This window comes from Panthera onca, chromosome A2 (assembly GCF_046562875.1).
Source record: "Panthera onca isolate mPanOnc1 chromosome A2, mPanOnc1 haplotype 2, whole genome shotgun sequence".
NCBI classification, from domain to species: Eukaryota; Metazoa; Chordata; class Mammalia; order Carnivora; family Felidae; genus Panthera; species Panthera onca.
The window spans coordinates 23,346,051-23,362,119 of record NC_138340.1 but is presented as its reverse complement, the minus strand read 5'-3'; the positions used below and the strand labels follow the sequence as shown (position 1 = coordinate 23,362,119).

The following is a 16,069-nucleotide window of genomic DNA, read 5'->3' as shown; positions in this document are numbered from 1 at the left end:
AAGAAGAAGGAAATGACATTTCACTGACTAAATATGGAGCATTGCCTCTTTCATTCCAGGGACAATCGGAATCTTTTGCAAAGTCTATGAGTGTGTGCTGCAGTGAGGAGCTAGGACATTTGTATTTTGTGTGTGTCAATATGCCAGTGTCATTGGAACTGGTTGTTAGATGAAGAACCACCCTAATTGGGGTGCAGGAAACCAGACAACATCAAACAAAGTCAGGCAGAGCAGGCCAGCTGGCTCCCTGGGCAACGCTGCAGGGCTGTCCCAGGGAGAGATCCAGCAGGGAGCAGAGCTCACGTGCAGGCCTGGACTGGGTAGGAGTGGGTCACACTGTGGGCCGGTCGAGAACCCCCAGGGACCAGGCTCCTATCTCAGCCCTCCATCATCCTGGTGGGAGGACAGGGTTCCTCCTCAAAGGTGGTTAATTTGGATTCCTGCCCCACTGACTCTTGAAAGTTTGGGTTTTTTTTCTCCCAGCCAAACAGGCATATTACCATAGGCCTCTGGGCTCTTGCACTCTCTCAGACTGGCTTTACGTCATGGGCTCACTCCTATCTGATCTTTACCAACTGTCCAATGTCCAGTGATGGTGAGCATCCGAGGAGACAGGCTGTGGGCAGTTTAATTTCTAACATTGTAGCTTTTCTCTCATCACAGGTGCATTTAAGATTCCCACAACATTTTCGCGGATAAGAAGGGAAATTCAAGCACAATTCCACATGTGACCCAGAGCCAGTTCTGATAAATTAACAAGGCACTGAGGTCAGACTCCTTAGCAACTTAAGGACAATTAACTAATTTATTTAGGCATTAATAGCCCTATCGTAGTGTTGACTGCTAAAAAATTTCAAATGATTTAAATGGGACTTCATTATAAAATGGCTGTCAATCATCCTTTTACAGAGCCCACCAGGAGGCTCAGGCAGGCAATGTGAGGCGCCCCCACCCCTAAACTAGTGAAGGAAGAGAGCACGTCCCAGAGACCACGCACCTCCTTCTCTAATGTTCCTTTATCATGCCACCCTGCTAAACACATCTGTGTTTTACCATCTCTGAATAGGCTAATTTAATTTCTAATTGCAGAACAAGTTTTTCTGTGCATAGTTTTAAAGGAGAAACCTGGAGCACGCTGGTGGCTCAGCTGGTTCAGCATCTGACTCTTGATTTCGGCTCAGGGCATGATCTCATGGTTAGTGAGTTTGAGCCCCGAGTCTGGCTCTGTGCACTGACCACATACAGCCTGCTTGGGATTCTCTCCCCCCACCCACCACCCCCTCAAAACGAATAAATAAACTTTAAAAAAGACAGAGAAACCTGTTTTCTCCATTACAATGCTATTGTTTTGAACTCTTATTTTGATTTCCAAACACAGTGGAGATTTCTGTTCTTGGCCCCATTGCTGAGTGTCTTCCCATATCTTTTCCCTTGCCTCACACTGTGTACAGCTCAGTCAAATGAAGAAAATTTCTTCTCTCTTTCTGGATCCTTTTCCCTCAGTGTTGAGTGTTGACAGCCCAAGTTAATCCCTGAACCCAGATAACTGATTTTTAAAAAGCAAAAACCAGAAAGAAAGTCATAAGGAATAATTATGCTGGAATGTGTGTGTGTGTGTGTGTGTGTGTGTGTGTGTGGTGTATACATATGGAAAAAGTATTTAAATATCAAAAGGAGGAAACCTCCTTCAAATTGTCCAAACTCTTTAAGGCACCTCTACTTTTGAGGCAAAGTGTTCTACAAATTGAACATTTTATGAGTGAGAAAGCAGACCCTGGGCTCTGCCCCACCCCCACCCCCCAACTGGGAGGTAAAAACTCTTTGGGGCCTCCTGAGAAGTAGGCTGTGATATTTTTAGAGGGACAGAAATAAGGGTTAATAATCTCCTGCTATTACTTCTTAAATATAGATCATTGTCTCAAAGTTTTAACACCATCCTTTGTTCCCCTCACCTACGCCCATCCTGAGCTCCTTACTTTGAGTTGGTTGAAATTTCTCACTCACCTGGGTGTAGTCTTCAGACACCAGAATAAACCCATTATTGTCTATGAGGTAACAGTTCACAGTCTAGAAAAGAAAAAAATACCACAGTTTCAACTTTGGATCCTCCGACTGCTTTTACACAAAATGACGTACTTCCAACCTGAGAGAAACCTACTGTAGGTTGTTTGGGGGGGAAATTGGAAATGCCTGTTGGCTCTAGGAGTTGAGGCCATGGTTAAGCTAACCCCAGTGTTTACTTTGCAAAACTGACAAACAAAAACAAAACACTAAGCAAGGCTTGAACATCCCAGATTAGGATAAAAAGAATACATGTTAAAAAATTAATTACAGTTTATCTTCCTTCCCCCACCCCCCACCCCCACCCCTTTCTATGACCTGAAGACTATTTCCCAGGAACAAAGTGTTCACAGGCCCCGAGCCTGCATGCGTCGTGGCTGAAATGCAGGCTGTTTTGAAAGCAAAACGCCAGCACAATGTCATTACCCTAATGATGTATTAATGAAAACACTGTGTCGGCTCAGAAGACCATCAGGGGACCAGGTAATATTTTTTAATTTGTTCATAGACTTAGGCAGGGGGGAAGGGGCAGACTTCTGTTAAAGGGGCCCCTCAGGCCTCCTAAAGGTTTTCAAACTGTGTTTTTAATTGGGAGCTGGATTTGGGGGCAGGGCTGTTAGCTTTTGGTAGCTCAGACTTATGAATTGTAGACAGCAAGGTAAACCCAAACCTCTGCTTCCCCCACAGTACTTTAATCTCAAGTGAATGATTTGCTACAGGCTAAGTTTTAATTACAGTGCTGTGGGGTTTAAACTTAAGGTTTAATTCCATCCTTGATGTAACTCAGTTTCTATTTATTGCAGCTTTACATACCGACTGCAACATTTAATTTGTAACATATCTTTACCCTGAGCTAAACTCCCCCTTGCTCCGGGCCACCACAGGGCTGGTGTTTTCTGGGACATTTGCCTATCTGTGGAGTTGTTTTCAGGCAGGCACAAAAGTCCAGCAATGAGTTGGTCCGAAAGTTTCATCCTTTATTACTAGGTCGTGGTGGGGAATCAGCAGAAACTTAAAAGCCATGCTGGCACCTTTTATAAAAGAGTTGGCTGCTTTGGTGAGTAATCGGGTTTTTCTCGGTTGTCCAAAGAAGGTTGAATGAATGACTTGGGTAACCAGGTTCCACTCTTGCTATTTGAAGAAGCTCTTTAGCTGTATGGATACTACTTGGGCCCTGTTGGGTGGGAATCTTGACAAACCTTCTCCATCTTTTGAAGATGGCATTATGAAAGCAATCCCATAGAGCTGCGCCATCCAACATGGCAGCCATTAGCTATATGCAGATTTAAATTTATTTTTTTTGTGAATTAAAACTCAATAAAATTAAATATCTAGTTCTTTGGGTGCATTAGTCACATTTCAAGTGCTTTGCACTACCTTGGCTGGTGATTATACCTGTGGACATTTCCATCACTGTAGAAAGTTCTCTTGGACAGCAATGCTGTAGATTACACTAGTACTCCTATGAGTTTTAAGCCAGGCTCCCCTGGGTCATGTTAGACAAATCCATATCTTTGTTTATTTGAATGTCATGATCCTTTACTGAAGCAAAGGGAGGCTAACCTCCATTCCATTAATAAATATACAAGAACAGAATTGGCCTCCACGTGTGGGTATTGACTAAATCCTCCCAGTTCATAGAGAATCAAAGTCATCATACCCACCTCCACCCCTAATTATAAAATTAGTTTCCACTCAAACATGCCTAGCCAATGAGTACTCTTGCTATTACAGGGTGACTACCTCTCCGTCTAATGTTGTAAATAATGGATAGTACAAAGCAGGTACAAGGCCAATAGATATAAAAGTCAACTGAAAATCTTGAGAAAGAAGGATGCTTCCATGAAGTCCATGAAAGTGATGCTGGCGGTAGCTCCAATCACACGGGAAGACACTGGCAGGTTAGACTATCCCAGAGCAATCTCCCAGAGCTCTGCTAGCCTATAGTCTACACATGCACTACTGATCCAGTCATGTGGGTCACATTAGTCTACATCCTACCAGAAATAATTGAAAGAGGAACAAGAGGGCCAGCCAAGGCTCCTGGAGGATTATATGCTTCAGCTTCCACTTTCCTCACAGGTGCCTCAGATTTTGCTCCAACATAGTGGGTGGGCTCCTGGGTAAGGACTGAGGTATGACACTTGTTTCTTCTACACCAAGTACAAATTGGCATTTACTTCTTGGGCTATGTTTCCATTTAACATTTTTTTTCATTCATTTCTCCCCCCCCCCCTCCCCGCCCCAGCTCCCCCTTAAGTTAGGATTCCATGACAGGAACTTGGTGGCAGAGAAGACCATGCTTATTGAGGGGTAGCTTTGAATTTCATGTTTGCACTGATTATAAAAATACTTGGTCACCCTTTTAAGCAAGAAACAGAATGGCCAAGGTTGTGATACAAATCACTGAAAAAAAAACCAAGGTCAAAATCAAGGATGCTGTGTCATTAATGTGACTATGATGATTTCCTGAAGAGGCAGCCTTACCAACAAGTGCTTAGATTAAATGATTACTGGGAAGTGTGGTGTAGGTGAGTTGGCCCACGGACTTAGGTGAGCAGAGTACCAGGTTATGGGGCAGTAAGGACAGAATTGCCAGATTCCAGTCTGATCAACTGTTTTCTCTATGTCTCTTTACAACAATTAATATTCAGTTGTCTTCTCCATACTCCTTTTCCTCCAATAAAAGAAAATAGAGGAGATATTTTCTCAGTTTTCTGTCACTATGCTACTTTCCCCACAAACTAAGCCAAGCATCTTAGAAGGTGTCCACTTATCACCCTGTCCTGAGGGTGGACAGTCAGACAGAAGGGCTTGGAGGAAAGAGCTCTACATTTTGACAGATATTGTAAGTGCCCATTCGACAGCCACCTTTGATAAAACATGTAGGGATGAGGTTGTTTGAAAAAAAATGCAGACAGGGAGAAAGAGAGGCAGAGAGAACTTGATTTCCTTAAAAAACAAAACAAAAAAAAAAACACCTTTCTTGATGATGATTGGATAAGTCAAGATTGCTCAGAGAGGTCTGATTCCTGTCCCAAAGGCAGATCAGGTAGATACCTGAGGTTAGAGGCCATGGGAATTGGGCAGTCACAGGTGGTAAGGAAAGGCAATGAGGAGGGGTACTTGGGAGTAGGAAACACAGCACCAAGGCTGTGTTAACCGGAAGGTGGTTTTAGCCCCCAGGGTAACACATCCACTTCAGAATCAGAGACTCTGACCAATTGCTATCAGTTGACCTTGAGCAAAGTCTTTACCACTGTGAGTCTCAGGTTTCTTACCTAAAAGGTGGAGCTAGCAAGAACCCTTTGTTAGGTTGTTGAGAAGATTAAATGAGAGGGTGAGTGCAAAGTGCTGAGCACAGTGTAAGGTGCACGGGGCACAGTAAGTCGTCAAAAACCTGTGCTTGCATCCACTCAGCAAACAGTGTTTATTGATCACCTACTATGCGCCATCTTTATCCTAATTAGTATCCTAATGCTATGAATTTAGAGTTCCTCAGAAAGGGAAGCTGTTCCATTGTTCATAGCAAGAGGTAGTGCAGGCAGGTAGGCTGAACTTTGTTGCTTTCTGTTTAACCTTTTTCTTTTGGGGGATGCCTTCTGCCTGGTTTGGTTGGTGCAGGCTGAGCAATGATTTGAAACAACTCACTTAGAAGCCGAGTCTCATACTGCCTGTTGTTTTCATTTGTGGGGAGAGAGAGGAAGAGAGACAGAGGGGGAGGGCTGGTTCTTCCATCTGAGGGTAGGGCCTGGGTCTCTGCATTCCAGGTGTGCACTGTAAGGGGTCACTCCTTACTACTTTTCTCCACGTCTCACAATTTCAACCCTAATATTTTAGCTGTAGAGCAGTCTGACCCTTACTTCACACCACATGATGTATCTATTCATCACTGGCCAACTATCTTTATCAAGATACTGTCTTTTAAACAATTTGTTGCAAAGTGGTTATTTTGGAAAGAAGTGCTTGGTAGGATCCCCTGTGCCCTTGCCCTCAATAGCTACTGCACTGACTATCAAACCCCCTCCTGACTGGAGTCGTTCTAGACATGGAGGCACCAGGTGGCTTGGATTTAGCCCTTCCCGAGTCTGTCCTACTTCGAGGAGACCCTTCAGATTCCAGAGGAAATGCCTACAAGGCCTTACAAAGTCCAGTCATTGATTATTATCTTGACTCCTCTGGACAAGCAAGGGTAGCAGCTGCGCTGGAATACGAAGTTTTAGATCCACTCACTGCCCCCAACATCTCCTCCAAATTGCCCCAGTAGGGGAGAACGTTCTCATCTTCCACTCTCCTTGCAAATATTCTGGTGCTCTCATTAGGAGAGGGAGGCTGTTGGAAAGACGAGTGGGAGAAGAAAATGAGAGTGTGAGACAACGGTGCCACAGGTCAGGCTGAGATTAGAGGTGGGCAGGACTTTCCTTCTCCATTTCCATCCGAATGCCAACCACGCTTGCATAGAGTGCAGTAACCTCGGCCACGCCAGTGCCTTGCACATGGTATTCTCTGCCCGTGAAGCTCTTCTCTGGCTTCAGGCACTGTCTTCAATGTCATCTCCTCCCTCTTCAGTTGACCTACATGTTATCTCCTCAGAGAAACCTTCCCAGATCCCCCCTTTCGTTTAATTCACAGCACTTATCACAGTGGATAATCACGTACACTTGTCTTCCCTGCTAATCAGTCAGTTCCAGTAGGAAAGAGGCCATTTCTGACTCTGCTTCCCATTGGATCCCCAGGGGTGACATAAAAGGGCTTAGGAAACATGTCTGGAGGGAATGAATGAGTGTGTGAAGTACTGCCTCTGGATCTCTCAAGTTGACATTCACCCAGGATGGAATGGAGCTCCTCCAAAGTCTTCAGTCAGACCCACGGCCAGGCCCTCCAAGTCACATGGCTCAGGCACCGCCTGGCCCAACTAAGGATGTCTACTCTTCCAGATGGGAAGATATCTGGCCATACTGACTCCACCCAGCAGCCCAGGGCACTCCAGCCAGGGCTCAGGGAGTCTACGGATGGAGGGAGACAGAGGGGCTGGAATCGGTCCAAAGCAAAGCGTGTCTGATAAGTCTGAGGGAGTTGGGCCAGGTCTTCAGTGCAGAGGAGAAGCCAGAGCATGTGAACTTAATGAGTCCCCACAGCTGTTTTTAATGGGGACCTCATCACTTGAGGGCAGTTGGGGGAGAGGGAGGGACATGGTCTCAAAGGCTTAATTAAAAGTCATGAAAGGAGAATGAGACATGGAAAGAGTGTGCTGAAAGGTGGGAAGGGACTTTGGTGGGAAAGCAGGACTGGCATTTCCATGTGAAACTATGTCAACTGGTTGCCTGAAGCCAAACTTAGAGTCAAAAATGGGGAATGGATGATAGTTTCACAGTGCAGGATGACGATATTTGAGCATCAGATCAAGTTCAGAAATGAGAGCAAACTCAATGTGTCATTTTCCAAGTATGTGGGCCTTTCCATGACATTCATAGGAGGGCTTATCCCAGTGACCGCTGAAGAAGATCATTAGCGGTGAGGAAGGCATATGTGCTGTGCTCACTGGGCCCAGGGGAGGCTGCCAATACTCCTAGAGGGCATATGCCATTGCTGTCTGAGGTTTTAGATTCAGGGGAGCCACTAACTCTAAGGGAAGAAAAAGTCTGTTGACATTTTTGGTTTATAGCTGACCTTTATTGAGTGTTTACCATTTGCCAGGAACTGTACCATGCATTTTCCATATATTATCTCATTCATTCCTTGCCATTACCCTGTGAGGTGGATATTCCTATCCCCACAGAGAGGTTCAGAAACTTGCTCAAGGTCGACAGCTCATTACTGTCAGAGCCACAATTTCAAGCCGGCTGTTCTAACTCTGCAGCCTGCTCGTTTAACCACCGTGCTATATCACCTGTGAATTCAGTCATTGAACAACAAATAGATAATAGATGTTTCTAACTCTGGTTAGTGGCACCCATTCCCACTTACTTTTATATGTGAGGATGCACAGAGGCAGTGAGGATATAGGAAAATGACTGCCTCAGGTTTTATTCATCAAATTGTTTAACTATTCATCCATCTATCCATCCAACTACCCAGGAACCAATCAACCAATCAACTCTCCAAAACACCATCCATCCCACCAGCCAACCAACCATCCATCCAGTCACCCAACTAACCAACAAACTATCCTTAGTTCTCTTGCCATAAATTGGGATTAGTAATTGTACCTACTATATGAGTGAAGGGCTTAACACAGGGTCTCGTGGCACTGATTAATCAATATTATTATTGAGCTATGTTGTCTTGAGCTGAGTACCCCAATATGATAATAAATGTCTCAAAGGCAGAGGAGAGGTTTGAGGCTTCTTGAGTGTCTTCTGAATGGCATTCTCTAACTTACTAGAGGGCATAGATCATAAGGTGTCACAAAATGTTCTTTCCTAAAGGAAAATTATTTTCGATCTGATGGTCAAAGAAAATTGGACTTCTGCTCAAAAGCTAATTGATTGGCTTTTAGTCTTTGGATAGTGATTCATATAACAATGATCTTTGGGGACTGAGCCTTTTGTGTTTAACTTCATCCCGGTTTCCCTTTTATACTTCTCTCCTTGTTTTTGCCTACTTTTTTGAAATATATTCCTAATCTATGCTTTCTGTGTTGACATTATATTTGGTTAGGATTTGTTGAATCCCTGTGGTAACCAGAAGGAATATAAATATGATTATTTATAAGTCCTGGTTTATGTATTGACTAATGTTTTAGTTACTGCAGCGAAAGAAAGGCTACCTGAGCCACCACGGAAGGCCTCTACATACCTGCTTGCTCCAAATCATGGGGCAGAGGGTGTACAGGATTAAATGCTGTGAAAACATAAGTCTGAGGGGTAAATTTATGGCAGTGGTACATTTTTTTCTCTTATTGCTCACGGGTGGGATTCAAATTCCTCTTCCCAAAAGAGCAACAGAGAGAGAGATAAAAAGAAAGGGAGGGAAGGAGGTATGGGAGAGAACACTATGCTAGAGTAAAAAATCCTGAGTTTTCAACTCCTTACATTTTCATCTCATTTATTACATGAAATTAAGCAAGCCATTTCTCTGATCCTCAGTTTCCCCCTCTGCCAAATGGGATGATCATTCCTACCCATTTGATTGGGTTACTACCAGGATGAGAAGAGATAACATATGGGGCAAAAGCTTTGAGACTTGTCATATGAGCTTCAAATGGCAGCAATTTGTATTATTTCCTATAAAATGCCAAAATTCCAAAAGTGCCATCCGTGGGACATTTAAGCACATTTTTCAAAGTCTTATAAACTATTTCATTAGGGGAAGAAAGAAAAAAAAGAAAGAAAAGAAAGCAAATGTGCTTGAGTTTTTGGAGCTTGGTCCAGAGCAATCTGTCAGACATGGCTCCTTTTACAGAGGCACTTCCTCTTTGAGAAGGCACCCTCTGTCACCTCCCCTTGACCAGGGCAGACACAGGGCCAGGGGCCCTCTTACCTCGTCATCACAGCTGATGGAGCATTTGCCATCCAGAGAGGCACACTGTGGGGTGGGGGGAAAGCAAGGGGAAACGTATTGTTACTTGGACATTCCAGAATTTGCTATGGCTGCCACTTAATTATTCAAGAACAAGCTATTTCCTTGCCTTTTTTTTTTTTTTTTTTTAATTTTTTTTTTTCAACGTTTTTTATTTATTTTTGGGACAGAGAGAGACATAGCATGAACGGGGGAGGGGCAGAGAGAGAGGGAGACACAGAATCGGAAACAGGCTCCAGGCTCCGAGCCATCAGCCCAGAGCCTGACGCGGGGCTCGAACTCATGGATCGTGACCTGGCTGAAGTCGGACGCTTAACCGACTGCGCCACCCAGGCGCCCCTATGCAAAAACCAAATTTCATCCAAAGGGAATGCTCCAGTGGGGCACCTGGGTGTCTCAGTCGGTTAAGCGTCCTCTTGATTTCGGCTCAGGTCATGATCTCATGGTTCGTGGGGTCAAGCCCCATGTTGGGCTCCAGGCTGAGGCTGAGATTCTCTCTTTCCCCACCCCCACTCTACCCCTCCCACATGCGCCCGCATACTCTCTATCTCTCTCTCAAAAAGAAACAAACAAACAAAGGAAATGCTCCAAGATGAGTATTGTCTGCTTTCCCTAGAATCAATACCAACTCCAAATAGTCATATAAAAGACAATTTTGGGGGGAACTGACTCGTTTTCATTTTAATTTATGTTGCCTATTTTAACTTATGTTGCCATTCAATATTGATATCTTTTTAAGATCTCAAATCTTTGAGTAACAAAAAATATCACTGTGTGAGTATTTAATTTACAATTTATAAAGGCTAGTGACTCTTTAAAAACACTCCTGTCTTAGTCTATAGTTTCCTAAAGTGTTTATTTAAGTATTTATGTAAGAAATAATATATTACCCCCACATTTAGAATTGGGGAAAAATGGCCATTTCCACTGAATCACTACACAAATACTACTGAGATTGCTCGATACAGAGAACACAGTGCAAAGAAGGAAGCCTTCCAGATTTTCCAAGGCATAGAAGCCCTCTCTGGTCAAAGAAGTCAGATGCATGCTTAGTCAGATCTAGTTATGCAAAGGCCTTCAAAACTGCAATAAGGAAATTCACAAATAGATAACCAGGCACCGCAAAGTTAGAAAAAAATCACTGTGGAAATTCATAAAAGTCACCAATAGTTAAAAGAAAAACTGCTCCTTTGGAAGATGACTGTCTTGATTTCACAATTAAAACATTTTGTAGGAGCAAATTGCCTTCTTTCCCAGCATGTGCTGTCTAACATGCTGACAGCCTTTTATTTTGCAGTGAAATGAAAGGTAACCTGAGCGGCCAGCAGTTCATTCTACAAACATTCATCGGAAATCTGGCACTTTAGGCTCCGGGTCCCCAAATGTGAACACCTGTATAATAACAGTGTCGCTAATGCTTCAATACGCTGATTATAACTTACCTGTCTGCTGGCAGTCCAGAACTTCCTCTGGAAAAATTCAAGTTTCATCTGAATGCCTACAGCTGGGACAAATTATAAATAAAACAAGGCATTAGAGATTCCTTCCCACAATTACTTAAGATTATCATTGAAAGTTATCTGTCACGGGGAAAAGCTGATGCAAGCATACCAGATAAGAACTTAAAAACTAAATTTACAGTGAAGCCTACAACTAAGACATTTTACCTTTCAGGTAAGGAATTCTCAAGGCTAATTATATGCACAGAACTGTTGATGACTCTTTGGAGACACGTTACCTGTGTGTTTCTAAAATTCATACACTTGTGGTCACTCCCCTCCCAAACCCAGGCTAAAAACAGGAATGAAAAAAATAAAGTCTATTTCGAAAACGATTGCTTCTTCTGGGTTCTTGTTTCAGTTATTACTGTATGAACTTGCATGTGTAAAATGTATACTATGCATGTGTTTTTGAGATACAACATTTGGAAAGCACTTGTCACGAGGCTGGAGTTTGGAAGGGAGTCACTTTGCTATGATGTGACTTAGTTAAACTGGCCCCCAGTATCCACATCTCGATGATTTTCTCTCCCCAGGAACTTTGAGGGAATTACGCAATTCTGTTTGGCCATGAAAAGCTCCCTTGAGCAACAGTGCATGCCAGTTCCAGTGAGAGAAACATACAGAGAGAGAAGTTAGGAAAGTGACTTGAAACTTTGGGAAGTAACATTTGGTGGAACCTTAGAATCAGGACATGAACAAGCTCACACTGTTTCTCTCCCTGAAGCCAAAATGATGTAACTCTTGAAACCATTTCGGAAAGTGCTCAAGGCAGAGCAGAAGGCTCATCAGATGGTAAGAAGATGTTAGAGGAGTTTGGAAAGAAAGAATGCGATTCTGTGCTGGAAACACTGGATTCCACGCGGGACGCCATTGGTCCCAGTGCAGTTCTGCAAACTTCAGTCTTTTGCACACCAACTTCCCTATTTTTGCCACATCTGCACACCACCAGTATTGTTATTTATCTTTCCACACGTTTTCTTTTACTTAAATACCTAAAGTAACTTCAACCTAAATAACAGTACCCATCAAAGGAAAGACATGGTTGGGGTGTGGGGGAAGTTCACTCAATACTCTTAAGATCCCACATGCCACCATGTTTAATCCCCCAGTTAGGTAATCATTGCCATACTAACTTCAGGAACCTGAAGATTTATGAAAGTCTTGGCCTGTTACTCTTATAACCATCAAGTGCATTCCTACTTATTAGAAAAATTGTTGAAGCAAGCCTGAGAGTCAAGGTTGACTGAGGTATGCACATTTGGAGGGACTCATCTTCTACCTTTGGACTTAGAAACTCAGACTCTAGGATAAGGCTAGAGTGAACATGGCTGCAAAATGCAGAATGGGAAGTGAAGTCTCTGGAATGCACCATCTCAGCACTCTGGATTCACGTGGCTTTGCTCAAAGCATTCCCCACCTTCTGGACCATAAGCTCTCAAAGGACAGGCACCTGATCTTGCTCCCCATTGGATTCCTGCCCCCCCAGCAAGGTGCTGAGCATGTAGATGACCCATCGGTAAATGCTTGCCTTTTAAAAAACCTTTCAGGTGACATTACAGTCAGTAGTTATTGAGAAAAAAGAGTAATATCAATATGAATTATAATCACATCCAAATAGAGGCTTTGCGGTGGTAGTTCTCCACATGTTAGAACCCAGGGAACTTTTTTAGAAAGGACTGATCCCTGGGGTGCCTTCTCCCTCCACACCTAGACCATTTAAACTAGATTTCCTCGGAGTGGTGTCTAGGCATGGGTAGCTGAATGAAGATTTTTTCGTTTAAAGTTTATTTATTTATTTTAAGAGAGAGAGAGAGAGAGCATAAGCAAGGGGAGGGATGGAGAGAGAGAGAATCCCAAGCACGCTCTGCACTGGCAGCATAGAGCCAGACGTGGAGGTCAGTCTCATGAACCGTGAGATCATGACCCGAGCCAAAATCAAGAGTTGGATGCTTACCTGACTGAGCCACCCAGGTGCCCTAGCATAACTGAAGAACAGCCTCTAGTGATTCTAATGGGCAGCCAGGGTTGAGCACGGCCGCTCCACAGGCCTTAGTAAACTGGCTGTGGGGGACCTGCCACCACGTGGACCACTTTGTCAGACTGCAACACAAGCTGCTCTTCCTGGCCCTAGAGAACATTTCAGAGAACACCTCAAGGAACGTGATTTTGGAGGTTGGAGGCTGTGTGCTGCTATTTCCAATAAATCTGACCTTCCCAAATGCCTGACAGGCCGTATCCTCGTTGGGGAGGGGCCAACCGAGGGCACTGCAGAGCAGGCTGGGCTTTGCTTAGATCCACAGCAGGCAGAGGTGAGGGCCTGACCTTAAGAGGCGACTTGGAGGAGTTTCTCTGGTTCTACCAACGACAGGGAGGGTGCGGGCAGCAGAGAGCTGACTTCAGGACAGAGGGCCTCACGTTGCGACATCCACTCACTGGTGTCTAGGAGGAGAGTGGAGGTGAGTTTCTCTCTCGTCTTCCGTGTGCTTTTCTGTGTGGCTTCTCCTTGGCATTGGTCCCCAGCCAGCTCGTCCCAGGCTGGCAGTCAGTAATTCTAAGGCCACTTGTGAGGACCATGGCCAACAACCATGGCAGGCTTCTAGATGCTAAAGGATAAAGCAGAGGGCTTCCTGAAAGCGTCACCCCACAGTGGCCTTTCCATGGTGTCTCTTGTTCCAGTAGCCCAGAGTTGCCCCTGGCCCACCCATCCTCACCTGGGTTCCCCATCAGCAGCCCGTGCCCTTTCTGAGAACCCCTTCTATCCTTCTGATGGACGCCCCCCCCCCCCCCCCAATTTTCACCTCCCTAATGAAGCTTGCTATTCCCTCCTGGGTGTTTATCCATCTCACATTCCTGAAGCCTGCTATCATCTGCCCCTTTCAGCCTGCACCCCAGTTCCTCAGAGTGCTTTAATCTTTCCTCCTGAGTCAGCCCCTCCATCCCATTAATCATGTGGGCTGCTTCTCTCTGATCCCCCTCCAGCATGCTGTGTCCCTTCCCTGCTCCCGATGCCCTAAACTAGACACCGCTTTCTTTGCTCCTCATTCCTCGCACCCCCATCTGGGCCGTGAGGTCGATGCCACAGGGCTGTCTGAAGTCCTGACTGCCACATCTGCTTGGTTTTGCCCTGGCTGTGTTTTTGCTGGCTGACCCCCTCTGCCCCTGTCAGCAACTCTGGCCCCTGGCTCCCGGTAGCACATCTGGTTTCGTAGCATTTTTGCCTACAAGCTAACGTACTTCGCTATGATTAAGAGAATCACAAGCTCATTGGCAAGTCAACTCCATGACCATTTGTTCAGTGGCCTTCCCTATGCTGAGCTCTCAGTTGGGTGCTCAGGGGAATGAGAACACATAATCCCATGGTGTCTAGCTGTGGTGTAGCCACATGGTAAAGGCAACGTCAGAGACTTCACACAGGGCTGAAGAGCACAATAGATGGAGCGGGTTTGGCCTGGGAGAGCTGGCAGGAGCTTTGTGTAAGGTGACACCTGGAGACCTGACTGGCAGGAAAAGTAAGAGCAGAGGCAAGATGGTAATCCAAGCACGGAAACAGCGCAGATGAAAGGATGCAGCCTTTTAAAAGACCACAGTCTCTTCTGAGGCTGAAGGAATGGGAGTGGGGGACATGCTTGTGCAGGTTGAGGTCAAACGGCTGAAGGTCTTGAATGTTGGGCCCACGCATCTAAAGAGTCTCCTGTAGGCCTTGGGCCAGATCCAGCCTCTTTTTATAAATAAAGTTTTATTGGAACACAGCCACACGCATCTGTTTCCACACTGTCTATGGTGTGACGGCAGTGCTGAGTCGTTGTAACAGAGACTGAATGGCCCACAAAGCCTAAAATTCACGTTATTTGGCCCTCCACTGGAAAAGTTTGTTGACACTTGCTATGGGGTCTGAGGAGCCATTTAAGATTAAGCAGAGATATGGCAGGACCACAGATCGATATTTTAGAAAGTCCATGATGGAGGCCTTGAAGAGGAAGTACTAGGGAAATGGGACAGTGGGAGACGAGAACAAGAGGTGTTAGGCACCTCCAGCCACTTGGTACATTTGGCTAATGATCTTTTAAGCATGAAAATGATTTAAAGTGGAGAGAAAAAACACACACAAAAAACCCCCACAAAAAAACAAAAAAACCTAATACCACCCCTCACCAACAGCCACTTCCCCGCCAAACAGACAAAAATGCTTAAGGAGCATCCTCTAGCCGACTCTTTTCAAGAAAACAAATAGGAGCTTCCACAAACAGAAATTTAGATTCCTTTCACTATTTTCCTTTATCTTTGTTTCACATGGGTTTTTTTTCCAACTCTTATCAGAAGAAAATCATTATTACTTCAGCAAGTCCCACTCTCTTCCCCCACCCCCCACATATCCCAAATGGAACCCAAGATATTTGTCATGCCTGTCTATTTTGCTCTTTCAACAACATTTTAAGCCATAACAGTATACTCTGATTCAAGTCAATCTTGCTAATTTAATAAGGAAAACAAGGACAGAAAATGCTTTAGTGAAACCCAAGTCCCAAAGAGAATGCAGAAAATAAAAACACCATTCCTGGGGTTTGAAATTTTTTAGACAGTCCAGAAAATCATCAACATATTTCTCCTGGAGCTCATGGTTCTCCTCACTTCCATTTGAGTACAAAAGCTCCCAGACCCCCTGTCAGGGGCTTTCACCATGACCATAGAACAAGAGCCCCTTTTTCCATGACAGCATCGGGTGGTACCTTACTCACCTTCAGGAGTGGAATAGACCCAGAAAAAGGTATCCTTTGGGGCCCTTCCCAATGTGCCAATATTGTGTGTGCCTCTAGGACAGTGACGCCCAGATACTGGGATGGTCTTTGGAAATCAGCAAAACAACAAAACCATTTTTGCGAGAACTGCCATCCCAAAGAGCCCCAGGCCCTTTCACAGGAGATGATTCAGGCATCTGGAGTACTGACATCACTTTTGGTTTGAATTACTCAGGTGACTTTTCCTGT

At 44.6% G+C, this 16,069-nt stretch overlaps 1 protein-coding gene across 1 annotated transcript in view; it reads right to left on the bottom strand.

The window, feature by feature from the left end:
- The window catches only part of CACNA2D3 (calcium voltage-gated channel auxiliary subunit alpha2delta 3), an 860,086-nt gene that overhangs the window by 78,352 nt on the left and 765,665 nt on the right, over window positions 1-16,069 (bottom strand). The window contains exons 28-30 of the mRNA XM_078442942.2: window positions 11,025-11,086; window positions 9,544-9,588; window positions 2,005-2,067 (exon numbers count right to left, since the gene is read on the bottom strand). Of these exons, the coding sequence (XP_078299068.1) occupies window positions 2,005-2,067; window positions 9,544-9,588; window positions 11,025-11,086 (170 nt within the window). The remainder of the gene's footprint in view (window positions 1-2,004; window positions 2,068-9,543; window positions 9,589-11,024; window positions 11,087-16,069) is intronic.